Source organism: Diadema setosum, chromosome 3, assembly GCF_964275005.1.
Source record: "Diadema setosum chromosome 3, eeDiaSeto1, whole genome shotgun sequence".
NCBI classification, from domain to species: Eukaryota; Metazoa; Echinodermata; class Echinoidea; order Diadematoida; family Diadematidae; genus Diadema; species Diadema setosum.
In genome coordinates, this window is record NC_092687.1 from 13,416,528 (window position 1) to 13,432,123 (window position 15,596).

The 15,596-nt window shown below is 35.9% G+C and overlaps 1 protein-coding gene across 1 annotated transcript in view; it reads right to left on the reverse strand.

Annotated features, from left to right (window-relative positions):
* LOC140246558 (uncharacterized) overlaps positions 1–15,596 on the reverse strand; it is a 144,840-nt gene that overhangs the window by 22,008 nt on the left and 107,236 nt on the right. The window contains exons 14-16 of the mRNA XM_072325901.1: positions 11,730–11,851; positions 10,856–10,996; positions 4,835–5,049 (exon numbers count right to left, since the gene is read on the reverse strand). Coding sequence (XP_072182002.1) covers positions 4,835–5,049; positions 10,856–10,996; positions 11,730–11,851 — 478 coding nt within the window. The remainder of the gene's footprint in view (positions 1–4,834; positions 5,050–10,855; positions 10,997–11,729; positions 11,852–15,596) is intronic.

The following is a 15,596-nucleotide window of genomic DNA, read 5'->3' on the forward strand; positions in this document are numbered from 1 at the left end:
TACGATCTCCAAAGTGATCCTGATATTTTATACAGGAAAACATCTACCAACGGCACAAGTTCAAAAATCTACTGAGGTGTACTTACGGAACATTGCTTTGTATGTTTAAAAGTTGAAAATATGTATGGTCTTGTTTATAGAGAAAGTGGAACTCAAAAAGTAAGCACTTTTTTTTTTTATTTGACCCTCTGTGAAGTCCTTGGAAACAGATGCGTGTAAATACATGATAATGAATTTTGAAGGTTTGAGACATCATAACTCCTGAACTGAATACAATACTGACCTATAATTATCTCCAAATGTTAATTATATGGTAAAGATGTTAAGTTCTACATGACTACAACATTTTTTTATTCTATTTTTTAGCCTTTTAAATAAATATTCATGGTGCATTCTGAAAAAAATGTCTCCATAAAAACCTAAGACGGTTTAAAATAGCATTAACCATGTTCAGAATATATAAAAACATATAAACAGCAAAACAGACAAAATTATATAAAAATCGAAGTAATACATTTGCTTTGGCGCCATACATTGTAATCAACTTTGATGACCGCCATTTGAATTTTTTACCCATTTACCTGCCGCTATGAAAATGAATAATGATTGTTTGACTGAAGTTGAATCGTCTAATTGTGTAGGTCTTTATGTTGACCATGAATTAACATGGAAATATCACATAGATTATTTATCTAAGGTGCTTTCGAGAAATACTGGCATTTAAAATAAGCTAAAAAAAATTTTCCAAGTATATTTTGAAAAAAAAAAAATATATATATATATATATTCAACGCTTGTTTTACCCTATCTCAGTTACGGTATACTTGCCTGGGGTAACTGTGCCAAATTACACATTGATAAATTTTTCAAACTACAAAAACGGGCTATTCGTTCTGATTTTTATCATCACACGAATTATTTTTCTTTGAAAACAGACTCCTTAAAGGTATCAGCCCACATTTGTAAACCTGCAGCAATTGGTCTCATCGTTGGCATGGAGTTTGGGTATGATTGCAGTAACACCTGTGCAAAATTTCGTTCCAATTAGTCCATTACTTTCATAAAGATAAATGAAAATGCACCGTAATCCGTATGCATGCGCATAACGCTCGCTAGCTCCGGTCCACGTACGTGTTACATGTACAATGTACGTAGCTATAGCCCGCGCTCGTAATTCGATTTTGGGTCGGGTTGACCCGGTTTGAGAATTGATTTTAAAACGATAATTTTCTCTCTTTTATCGAATGGTATAGACAAAGAGCGACAAGTGAGGTATGTTACTGTTATAACTTGTACTTGAAGTCATATTGGACCTGTTTTATGCAGTTTTGATTTTCGTGGGTTTGCAAATGTGGGCTAGTACCTTTAAAGTTGCTGACTTGTTTTATACAAATTAGGCTCATTTATGTTTCAGTTATCAGCCAACGGCTTGCCTGACGTATTTACTCATATGTTTCAGAAAAAAACTATGCCGTCCATGCTTACCAAACAAGACAAAGAGATTCATTTCACATTCCACGTACTCGCACACTCCTTGCTTAAAAAAAAGAAGATGAGGTTGGGTTGGAAAAATCATTCTAATTTTAAGGAAAATCATTATTTGTCCATATGCCTCCTGATTTTATAAGTGAGATATATTCTCAACACAGTATACGTGTTTTGATGAAAAAAGGACTTGCTCTAATGTGTCAAATATGTGCCTTAACATGAAGCCAAAATTGCCAAACAGGCATTCATGCATTCATACTACATAGACTGCAGAAAGGTACAGTGTATACTCTTTGGTATGGGAGTACTGATTTCACATAATATACGTCACTTAGAAACATCAGACACACATACAACACACACTCCCACACGCATACAGCACACACTCCCACACACACACACACCCACAACAAACACACATACACTCACAACAAACACACACATACGCACACACACGTACACACCAAACCACATTTTTTTTTTCAAATTCCAACACACATGCACACACACACACACACACACACACAACACACAGTGTGTTTTGTGTGTGTGTGTGTGTGTGTGTGTGTGTAAGAATTTGAAAAAATGTGGTTTGGTGTGTACATGTGTGTGCGTATGTGTGTGGGTGGGTGTGGGAATGTGTGTTGTATGTGTGTGGGAGTGTGTGCTGTATGTGTGTCTGATGTTTCTAAGTGACATATATTATGTGAAATCAGTACTCCCATACCACAGAGCATACACTGTACCTTTCTGCAATCTTTATTATGTAGTATGAGTGCATAAATGCCTGTTTGGCAATTTTGGCTTCATGTGAAGGCACATATTTGACACATTAGAGCAAGTCCTTTTTTCATCAAAACACGTATACTGTGTTGAGAATATATCTCTCTTATGAAATCCGAAGGCATATGGACAAATATTGATTTTCCTTAAAATTAGAATGATTTTTCCAACCCAACCTCATCTTCGAAACTGTACTTTACGTGTATTACTATAGGCACTTCCGGGTTCAGTCTTCTGGTAGTCGACCTCTTTGCTAATGGCGGCGGGTCGTTCAATTGGCCCCGCTTCTGTATGCGAGCGCGCGCTCCATCACATATATAGAACCTCTTTGATGCTGACACACTTTCTGTTCATGACCCAGTTCATAACATATTTTGTATCTTGCTTGGTTTCTATTCTTTTTTGAATGTATCTCGATGTCAAATGAAATATGAAAATAAACGTGCTGGAACTGTTCACTGTGTCTCGCGTGTAAGACCAGTGCAATTTCAGTTATTCAATTCAATTTAATTCAAAGGTTGGTGACAAGTTTCGAGCTTCTACCTCCATTTGTAAAATATTTGTTGCTTCATCTCATCTGCTTCAGAACAATCTACTTTAAAATAATAGCGATCAGCGTCACCTCCCACAAGGTATGAAAAGTTACTTTTGCATGCACAAACACTTGTTTGTCGAAGAAGAAGTCAATTTTGCTAAGACTACTACACGCACCACACTGGCACTGGCGCCTGTAGCACTACCAGTGGTGCGTGTAGTAATCTTGGTGCGCGCAGACTTTTTTTACGACCAACAAGGTATTGTCACAACTAGAGTGGCCATTTTTACATAAAACTACTTCTCAAGTTTGAGACATTAACACTCCTGAACCAAAAATGGTACTGAACCCTAATTTTCTCCGATTATTAATCATATAACAAACAAAAATTTTTCAAACTTTTCAAGAAAATCCTTCATTCTTTGTCTGATTTATGCTGAATGAAGCATTTTCGTGATTTTTTTTTCAGAACAAAATTCAAAAGCATTGTTTTTTCCATAAAATCTCAATGCAGTTATCAAATTAACCCAGAGAAATGATATCAACTTGTAAAAAAAAAAAAAAAAAAAATATATATATATAATATATATATATATATATACATTCTCTTTCATAAATTATGACATTAAATTTGTTAAAATCTGATGTTTCTATCAAATCTTATCGTTCAAATAGCAAATTCAGTAAATATGGCGGCCATCTTGGACGCCATCTTGGATTTGGAGGCTTTCACAACAAATTTTTGGAGGTAGACCAGTGGATTTTTTTTTGTTACAATTAAAGGTAGGGAATCCCATTTGCATGCCTCAAATGAAGAGTTGTATAAATACAGTGGTATGTTGAAGAGAGTATCATTTTAGAAACTCCCATAAAGTATTGAAAGTGGAAGGTAACATTTAGTACATTTTTATTGACCGTTAGATTTTGAATTGAATTTTTTTTTCGGGGCTCACCGTAAATTCCAGTACATTACTAGGCTACCTTTGCAGACCCATGCACTGCATGTGTGTCCATCATGTATATTTTGTGAAGAAAGTTCATCAAAACTTACAAACATAAACATTTCTATATACATTCTTGCCACACACTCTATATGTTATTACATCAGCTCTTATACTTTTAGATTTGTGTTTATTGATAAGAAAAAAAAAAAGATACAGAAGACTGCAACAAAAAGGCATAAGTGTGGCTGACACACAGAACTACTGAGTAGTTGAGTTTTATGCATTATTCAAATTGTAGATAACTGTTGACTTCCAAATTTCTCCGCAGTGGCCTAAACAAGTCCCCTGAGGTTCATATTTCATGTTTTGCTGCATTTTGGGAGGTCTGTAAAAGGTATCCCCTACCTTTAAAACTTGAAAATAAGCTAGGTCTACTCAGTTTGTAGAGAGAGTGGAACTCACTCGAAAAGTAAGCGAGTTTTGGGGGTTTGGCCCTCCGCTTTTAATAATATGCCAAAATACATGATGTAGAATACCACTGCTTTTGCAATTTACTATGTGCTGACTCTTTGTTGATTTTGATTCTTCTTTGCGACATATTATGTACATTTGTTATGAATGGCTGTATATTATAGAGCTACCTTATTAAATGAATAACAAACACGTTATCAAATTTCGATTAATGTTAATCATCTTATAATGAAAACTTGACCTTGATTAAAATGAATCGAGCCGAATGGACTAAAATGAAGTGACCCAAAAAACGAACTGAGCCGCATTAAACAGAATTGAACCGAGAATAAATGGACTAACTTGATAGGGAGTGAATATCCCGAAATGATATGAGTGAAGTGGAGTGAATTATTAAAAGCTGAAACTGGATGAAAAGATAGGAACTAATTAAGCAACGATCAGTTGACGCTTGGCGTTTCTTGTGACGCCGAACGCTCTGACAGCCCAGTGTATATTGAAACTTAACTCGACTTTGCAAAAACTCTCGACGACTGGACAAGTCTTCACCACAAGCGCTATCATCATAGTGACCGGACCCTGACATAAACTGGGGCTAGTTTTGGCAACTCACCATAATATTGAGAGGATGACTGAGTGCAATGTCCTTGGAGATTGTCGTATACGATGTCGCGTCGACCTTCACATATCTTCTGGAGTCATACTGGTCTGTCGTCGCGGGGTTCGAGACCGAGTTGACGTCGTCACCTGTATTGTTCGCAGTCAGTTCAGAGATAAATGTTGTCCCCGTTTGTCTAAGTTCGCCGCTGCCGATAGAATCGCCAAGGTCTGTAACGAAAGAATCGTTCTACTGTTTCGCATCTTCCTTGTTTCCTCGTTGCCCTTTTCTTTTTTCCTTTTCATCATCATCATCATCATCAGTGTTCTTTATCAGACAAAGTGTTAATAATCTCATTACATGATTAATTGTATTAAAACATATTCAGTCGAGAAGTCCTTCCTAAACCAAAATTGATTCGGATTAAGATTTTAATCGATAAGAAATTTATATAAACGATCATACATTAATCTTTCAAGAATTTTGGCTAAAACGGGAAGCAACGAAATAGAGCCGTAATATTTTACTTCGGCAGGATCATCTTTTTTAATAATAATAATAACAATAATAATAATAATAATAATAATAATAATAGCTACTTATATAGCGCATAATATTCCTGGAATCTCTATGCGCTTTACATAATTGGGTAAAGTTCCCTAAACTACAACTTACATAATAATAAAAAAATATATATATACATATATATATATATATATATATATACAATTAAACATATAAATTAGAGCTTATCATAATCATTTGATAACAGATCAAATATGTTTGTAAGGACTTGAGGAAAGTGTGAGTACATTTGATGGCCCTAAGTTGACTTGGTAATTTGTTCTAGAGTACAGGTGCTGCTGACTGAAAAGCCCGATCCCCATATTATGAACATGTTTTGGTTGTTGGTATAATTAATAAATTCTGGGTAGAAGATCGTAGATTTCTTTGTGGAATATATTCAATAATCATGTCAGACAAATATGCTGGGGGCTTATTTATCAATGCTTTATGACATAATGCAAGGATCTTAAACATGGTTCTCTTATCTACAGGCAACCAATGCAGGTATGACAACAAGGGTGTTATGTGATCTCAATTTGATTACTCATTACATGTATTTGATATTTGTATGTCCTTTATCGCCTTCACTTTCTCTTCCTTCCGCGCCTAGAGCACTCTGCAGAGTGGGTTTGGGGCTATATAAATCATATCAATTCTAGAAGAAACGAATGCATGAATTAAATTTTCAGTAGTTTTTTCGCACAAATAATTTCGTATTTTCCCTTTTCTCTTTAATGCACACATTGCAGATTGAGTCATAATTTTAACATGTTCTTTTATTGAAGGCATCTGGAAAAGTTCCCGTAATAAAAGAAAGATTGAAAATATGTTTCAATGGGGAAACAATTATTATTATTATTATTATTAATATCATTATTATTAGTAGTAGTAGTATTAATATTATTATTATTTTGGTTTTTGGTTTCTTTTTAAAGATAGACAGCACTTATTTCATCATAACCACAAGATTTACTAGGTTCGAAGGATTGCACAATTTTCAAAATTTTCCTTTCATTGGTTGGAGTAAGAAATACAGATGATTAAAAATGTTCAAAATATAATCAGAGATACAGGAAACATTAACTTCAATTGAAGCAGGTAATTCAAGACCATTATTAGTGAAATAATCGTTAGTGATACAAGCAATTTCAGATGGGTCCTTTACTTCAATTCCACCTTTATTGATAAAATCAGGGAAATTTTGCTTTCTTGTTTACAAGAGTGTTATTGTTTTGTCAAATGTTATTAGAATTCCTTTTACTTTGTTCAATTAAGTTGGAATAACAAATTTTACGTGATAAACAAATTAAAGAAATGTAGTTATTCGGGTATTTTTTTAATAATTTTGTTTATTTATCAAAGTTGCTTTGTGAAGATATAACATACAACTGATTGCGGGTATATATAGAGGGCATTATGAATTTGGTAATCCACGGCATTTTCTTTCTTTTCTTGTGCTTTGATTTGCAACAACAATAGATTGCCTTGTTTATGATAAAACGCAAAACTATTCATGACATTATAGGTTTTCCGGTCAATTCTATGCTTTCGTCATTCAAATTCATTAATGTGCATTCAAATTCACACATCGCACGCACGCGAAAATATTCGGGCACTTAAATTCAGAATCCGAGCTATCAATTTCATTTATAGGCGTTCTATTTCGTTTTCGTGAAATCAAATTCACGATTTAGCATGCAATTTCAAAGTGAGAGCACCGACTTTCCTACTCGTGCATTCAAATTCATGCGATAGTCATGTTTGGAGCTTTTCTAGGCGATCAAGTTCCTACTTCATGCAATCAATTTAACGAGGAAAATGGAGTAGACTTTTCAAGAAAGGAATAGGGCAAATACAACCAATGAGGGCATGAATATAGTGTAACTATGATTTTTACAGGTTCTGCCTTGTTCTCTGTTCATGTATTTTTGTTTTTCATTTCAACAAATTTCAAATTGTAATGTCCAATCAGCAGTGCATCCAAACAACACGACGACAATTTGATCATAATTCTTGATGATTCTGCATGCTGACAACGCCCCAACACCAACCACATGAAAATTCATCAATTTAAAGACAAACTGACACATAATGATCTCACATAGTCCAGGAAAAGTATACCAATAAGGCAACAATACACAACAAACAAGACGTTTAAAATGTTCAAGTATCAATTTCAGTGTATTCTAAATTGTTTTTTTTTTTTCCCTCGAAGGTGTCAACCAACCCTCAGTATTATGCTCGTCTATAGTCCTTTACAGTGCATAATGTTTGTTTGTTTGTTTGTTTCAATGAACAAGTGGACGTCTACTGCAAAATAAATAATCATCATTAATCCAATATATTCACAGCCAAATGACAAACACATGCATACACGGCCCCAAACTAACTAAATTCAGGACTTCTTTTAAATTTAATGCAGTTATTTGGAAAAAGGTTGCCTATTCACGAATTTGAATGACCGGCGAGATTCCGTCGCCAGCTTGATATGAATTTGAATGCTCATTGATGAAATGCGTGCTCCTCTCTTAAATTTGAATGTTCTGATAGTGAATTTGAATGTTCCGATAGTGAATTTGTATGTTCCGATAGTGACTTTGAATGCTCCGACAGTGAATTTGAATGCTTGGATAGTGAATTCGGATGACCGGATTTTGAATTTGCTTGCTGATTCAGTGCTGCGAGCGTGGAATGCGTAAAATCGAATGCTCGGAATAGGAAAAGGAATGACAAAAAGTGTGAAATTGACCGGGAAAACCTATATTATAACTTTTATTGACGTCAGATTCAGAATAAACTTCCGACCACTCTTGAACAGCTAAATTAATATTAAGTAAGTCTGCATTTTCTTGAGACTCTTTATGATATGATTTGGGTGTATTCTTAGGTGTCGATCCTAGATCGAAAAAAAATTGATTACAGATTGCAAATGTGACCCGCTACAACAAAATGGTCCTAAAGTCGCGCACGGTCGAAGCCGTGAAAATCGAGTTTGAAGTTAGAGCATCAAAATTGGTCAAAACTTACGATTTTCTGAATTTGACATATCATTAGAGTCTGACATGTCTTCTATCATCTGTCGAAATTTTAAAGCAAAATGATGAAAGGAAAGACCAAAAAAATAGCGTTTTTCTGGGCCATGTTTTTTGGCGTTTCAACGAAGCAGAAATTGGTTCGAACATTTGGATTGAGCGCCACACATAGGCTCCGCCCCTAACAACGACCAGAGTGAGCTCATTGGTCAGTTTGCTGCTTGCCGTTAACCGAAGCGTGAAGCTCGCACACTGCCCAGTCGACTGGTGCGTGCGGGCGGGTTGCGCTATGCCTTGCCGCTTCTCCTGACATCCTGGTCACTGATTGGTCGGTGAGGAGACCGCCGACGCTGTGTTTGAATGAGCACTTGGGGGGTTGCTGGGGCTTAACTTCTTTTGTCCGGAGGTGAATACTGACTTGCGTGTCTCTTGATTGTGATTGCGTCGCAAGGAGAACTTTTAGGGCGCTTTTCTCGAAACAGTGATTTCCCAGACGTCTTGACATGCTCTCTTTTAAACATCGATATCTCCGCAGCCGATTATGTTTATGAGACGTGTTATATCAATGTAAAGCAGAAAGATTAGGGAATTGTGTCATGCAATTTTCAAATAATCGACCTCGCCCGACTTTAGGATCATTTTGTTGTAGCGGGTCACAAATAATTTGTCAATGATCAGAAATATCTGAATAAGTAATACCGTTTACTATTTTTTTTTTTTTTGTAAATATACATGGGGAAACATATTATCTATGAACGTTTGACAAGTATTTGAAATTCTCGTTGGTTGATTAATGTGGGGAAAAAATCCGTTAGACTATAGAATATTCACAAAATCAACAACATTATACTGGGTTAGATTTAATAAATCAATATTATAATCACTCATTGAATAAACATTCCAACTTTCTTGCAAAGTTTTATGAAAGGTCACATCAAAATTTTCTACAAACATCTCCATATCATAACTACGGGGTCTATAAATAACACCAACTATTTCATTTCTACCCCTTTCAGAAAGAATGTCAATAGATACAAATCTTCGGCTACCTCACTATGAATACTGCTCAAAATTCTGTATCTCAATTGAGTATGCATCAACATTCCTACTCTTCTCCTTTACGATGTGTGCGATCGGCATGAATAAAACTATAATTTGGAACTGACGAGATGAAAAATGGGTGGAGAATTTGAATACAACCACGTTTCGGTTATACCCATAATTGAAAAAGGAAACTCATTCATTGAGGTAATAAGTAATTCCAAGGCATCATAGTTTTTACTGAGACTTCTAATATTTACTTCCAAAAGACTGAAATTTTTTTGTCATAACAAGTGTCGAAAGAAAATGAGTACACTCAGGATTTGAACTAAATGACATCTTAAAATCAGCGGGTGAGTAGAACTTGCAATCATTATCAATGATGTCATGATCAGATGTTATTTTGATTTTTAAAGCGCGTGTCATTCATTGCCCGGTTTCTCGCTTCCATGGTCTTCTTCCTGCATCTCTAGAGTGACAAATCATGGAGACATGCAGCGATGAAGAATCTGACACCATCCTCCACAGGCTTGTCCATTCTTTTCAGGATCGCTCTGTTCTCAGAATACAGTGGTGACTGTGGTTCCTAGTGTTTATTTCCATGTCACATTATTGTGCGAATATCTTTGGATTCGCATGCTTCACATTTCAGTGAATTGCAGGTCACATTGTTGCTATCACGGAGTTTGGACATTAACTTAGATGTTTGTTTTTTTCATTTGACAATTTTTTTTTTCAATTGTAATTGGAAGTCTAGAATGTCTTAGAAATCTTCTAGAAGTTGGCTTATTGGACTTTATTTAAGAATCAAATAGCACGTGTTACTTATTTTCAGAAAACTGACATTTTGAATTTTGAAAACAAAAGCCTGGAGCGTGATACGAAATTTAAAAGGAATTACTTAAAAAAAAAAAAAAAAAAACTAATGGCTATGCTTGATTTTACTTCTGAGAAGAAGGTACAGTCGCGTTGTCCAGTCGGTTTTCAATATAAACTTGTCTCCAGTCATATCGAGGTCACGTCGTGGCATGAACCCGTTCTTCAAAATGAACTCATTTAAGTTGTTATCAGAGTGTAATTGAGGTATTCGTGTCAAAACAATAATTTTTATAGGCAGTAATTTTGAAACATACTGAATCTACAGGTATCTGCAGAAAATTTGAAGAATGTTCATGCAGTTCAGATACGGAAAGTTGATTTAAGTAAACGAAACTGAAGAAATACAACGAACCAGCATTCTTCTACATGATATGAAAAGAACGGAATCAAAGTGACTCTGTGAGCTTGAAAGTCTCTGCACAATGGGAAATCAACCTCTGAAATTCACTTATCAATAAACGAGATGATAAGGTTTAAAGATTCAACCAACTTGACCACCATATAATATGTTCCTCACCGTCAGGATCCCTTGGTATCTTCCACTTGGAGAACGAATCTTCCAGGAGCTCGTAGTAGAATTCAACCCAGAAATCGGGATCGTTCGGCTGCACTTCTGGGTTTCCCTGAACGCAACGGTCCATAACTCGTTCGGCTACTTCTGTTACATTTATTTTTAAAGAGATAGAACACAAACAGTTAAGACAGGTGGTGCTCTTCAGGCAAGCGATGATCAACTGTCGTGTTGTTGAATGTCTTCAAATAATCATTTAAACAAGAGTTTATTATAACAACCAGGTAATCGATTGTGACTAAAACAGTATCATTGTTCACTCAGCAGCTCAATCATTCAGCTAAATGCTTTAAAGGGCCCCTTAAATCCAAACGCATGTTGATTTGTGTTGATTTAGGATACCTTTAACATCACTTTTGCAGTGAAACGAATATCTAGAAACGTTCCGTATATTTTCAACGATTTTTTTTTCTTCTATTTTTTGTTCAGATTTCTTGGGAACGCCCACAAAAAAAAAAAACCTTCCAAACCAATATTTCTCAGATTACCTCGTCTGTCAATCATTGCTAAAGTGCTGAGATGTTTGACAAAAGACAATGGAATGCACCTTCCCCTCGACTTAGCTTAACTTGCATGTTTATGTGATATTAATGTGACTAACAAAAGACATGGCAATGGAACATGCAAATTATGCTGGGTCAGGGCCCCTTTAATCGGACGTCAGTATGGTCAGTGTAAAAGGTAGCGAGCTGAATCTATAGATGAGACAGGAACAACCTCTTGCATGGAACGTCGAGGGCGACCACATATTGCACACCGCGCCTGTCAGAAGAAACAGGCAAAAGATGACGTATCGTTTTAGATAAGGAGAAGTGTATACCTGGCATGCTTTTAATAAGTTTTCTCATAGGCGTTGTCCTCTCGCCCGTCTCCTGGTCTGAGCTGCAGACCGACATCACCTCCCGCCATTTGTCATGGCTAATCAGCAGGTTGGCAATGTCCCTGACCAATGGCAATAAGGGAGAGGTTACAAAAGGGCATTCCAGACGATTTTCAAATTTCACATCATGTAGTATAATACATAAATCGACAGCTCCATGTATAGATTCATGAAATTTATAGTGGTCTTTGAGGAGAGAAACCAATAGTCTGAAAAATCTTACACCAATTACACTGAACAATTTTGATGACATAAGAGCCTCACATATTTCAGAAATGTAGCAGTGCAATTCCATTAAATTACCGCTTCGCAACAACTTTCTGTGAATAATCTATGTAAGCCTTCTTCTTTTGTTCTGCTTCCTTGAGCCCCAATTCATGCATTCTTATGGTGAGGCTGTCATGTTATCATACTTGTTCATTTCAATATGCTATAAATGTTGAAAATATCTTCACTCCTCCTCCCAAGCACACACACAACAAAATCTGAAACTCTGTACTCAGCTTAACTAATTTATGGTTATTTAAATGTAAAAGTCTGAGAATCGTCCGGAGGCCCCCTATAAAAAGACGATTTCAACCAATGCTAATGATAATGGTGCATTGATTAATTGTGACCGTGCACCTCAAAACGAACAAAAAGTCGCACACACTGATTTTGCGTTAGGACTGAAAATAAGTGAAATGGGTCAACCTAGCCGAACTTGACTTTTTCATATTTTCTGAAAGAGCGGGTCTTCTTTTACATTATGCTAAAATTTGGTATCATAAAACAGGCAGAAAAGTGTGTTTTTTAGCACTTTATCTTGAACATTTTTGGTAGAAAAGTGTGATTAGGTGTGTCTTTAGAATCCTTTTTTCATTTCTGAAAAACCTTGTCCACACTCTTCACTTTCAACTCTTATAAGTTTTGAAAGGATAGTGCCACTGCTTTGAAAGTCGGCATGTATTACGGACAGAATGTGTTAATGAGGCAGGCTTGATTTCAGTTTAATCTAATAATCCCTTCATTGTTGTTACTCTGGCGGTTTACTTCCTGTTTTTTGTCCCATTCATCACACAGCCAGCACGGTTTGGTAAAGATTAAGCGCTTGAATAGACACTTTACTTCACAGCTTCTTTTCTCAGTTCACACTTTTCCTGAGTTTGTGCATTCTTTCCAACATTTAGATAGGTTAGGAGAGTCCATTTGATTTGAGTTATACATCACTTTAAAGCTTAAAGTCTGCTCTTTCAGAATATGGTCTTAACTAAAAATTCATGTCTGGCGACTCTTTGTTTGTTTTGAGGTGCAGGGTCACAATTAAGATCATGATAGAAATAAAATACCACGATAATTCATTAAAACAATATACACACATTCACCATGTTCAATGATTGATTTGCTCGGAAGAAGTAAAATAAAAAAACAAACACGCTATCCCTGATGCCAATTTTCCTTTGTAGGGCCCTGCCATTATCTACATGAAAGCAATATCAGATATCCCTTTGTTCACCGTGGGCATGGTGAACACACTATGGCCATAATAGAGTTGGCCAAGGAGGCCATAAGTATTAACTGCTCTGAATTCATTGAGGCCAGAGTTACCAGAGTATCAACGTAAACTATTTTGCTAACATGACTTTTATAATCGCACATAAGTGTTATGGGTATAGATAGTATATTACACTTTTCGAAGAATGAAAACAGGAACCGATCTAAGGAGTTGTTCAAATATTAACACCAAATCGCAATATGACAGACACTCGTCGACTAGAAATCAAAAACTGATATCCTTCAAGGAAAATGCGACTCCAGAATTAACGCACCAGATCATCAAAAGCTAAGTTGAAAATATTTTTGACAATCGTTGAGAAAATTGCGGTTGATTGAGTCTACACACAATTCAGCTTATGTTTTTTAATATAGAGGACATGCCGCATTATTGCGATTGCGTGGTCACAGTTTGATCGATATACAATCGAATAAAGATATGTATAATATGACCATGCATCACAAAACCAACAAAAGGTCGCCAGACAAGGAATTTTAGTTAAGGGAAGATTCATAAAGAGCAGATTCTAAGCTTTAAAATGATTTAGAACTCAATTCAATTGGAATCCCATAACCTATCTAAATACTGGGGGAAAAAACACACTATGGAAAAGTGTGAAGTATAAAGAAAAGAGGCTCTGGAGTACAGGGTCTATTCAAGCGCTTACCAAGTCGTGTTGGCTGTGCAATGAAAGGGACAAAACACAGGATGTAAACCACGGGAGCAGCAACAATGAAGGAATTATCAGATTAAGCTGAAATTAAGCATGTTGTATTAACATATTTTTTCCATGCTTAATGCCAACCTACAAAGCAGTGGAGTTATCCTTTCAAAAGTTATTAGACTTGAAAGTGAAGAGTGTGCATAGGATTTCAAGACATGAAAAGGGGATTGTAAGATATACCCGATCTTTTTTTATTCTCCCCCATTAAAGGGTTGTAGAAAAAAAAACTGCTAAAAACACACTTTCTCATCGATGTTATGGTCCCAAGCTAAAGAATAATGTAGAAGGATAGCTCTTTCAGAAAATATGAAAAACTCAATATTGACTTTGTTGACCCATTTCACCCTTTTGAGTCCTCAAGGGGTGCGACATTTTGTGATGCACGGTCACACACACACACACACACACTCACACACATACCGTATGTCCACAAAAAAATTACAACGGGGCCCTATGCCATGATATCTTTAAAAATATTTCATCAATCTAAATGCAAATTCAGGGTATGAAACTATAACCCATTGCCCACATCTTACAGAAAACCCCATTCATTTTGCTTCAGTGGTCAAAGAGAAATGAGGAATTTTATAGAGGATGTCGGGAATCTCTTTTGTCCAAGTTCTGTCTATTTTTCACACTCAAAACCATCGAAGTGCTAAACTTGGAAAAATCAGACTCACAACATGCTTTACAACAATCTACATTTCTCTGTGATCGCTTAACCAAATGTGACCGTGCACCTCAAAACGAACATAAAGTCGCACACACTGATTTTACGTGAAGACTGAAAATAAATGAATGGGTCAACCTAGCCGAACTTGACTTTTTCACATTTTCTGAAAGAGCGGTTCTTCGTTTCCATTATGCTGAAATTTGGTATCATAAAACGGGCAGGAAAGTGTGGGTTTTTTTTAGCAGTTTATCTCGACATTTTTTGGTAAAATCGTGTGATTAGGTGTGTCTTTAGAATCTCTTTTTCATTTCTGAAAAACGTTGTCCACACTCTTCACTTTCAACTCTAATAACTTTTGAGAGGATAGTGCTACTGCTTTGAAAGTTGGCATTAATTATGGACAGAATGTGTTAATGAGGCATATTTGATTTCAGTTTAATATGATAATCCCTTCATTGTTGTTACTCTGGTGGTTAACTTCCTGTTTTTTGTCCCATTCATCGCACAGCCAGCACGATTTGGTAAAGATTAAGCGCTTGAATACACACTGTACTTCAGAGCCTCTCTTCTCAGTTCACACTTTTCCTGAGTTTGTGCTTTCTTTCAAATATTTAGATAGGTTAGGAGAGTCCATTTCATTTGAGTTATACATCATTTTAAGCTTAAAGTCTGCTCTTTGAGAATATGGTCTTAACTAAAAATTCATGTCTGGCGACTTTTTGTTTGTTTTGAGGTGCAGGGTCACAAATTGAATGGGGTTTTCTGCAAAATAGAGCTAAGATGTTATATCTTAAGACCCTGAAGCAGCACTTAGACAGGTGGATCATTTTGGATGTTATCAATTCGAAAAATTGATTGTAATTTTGGGAGGACATA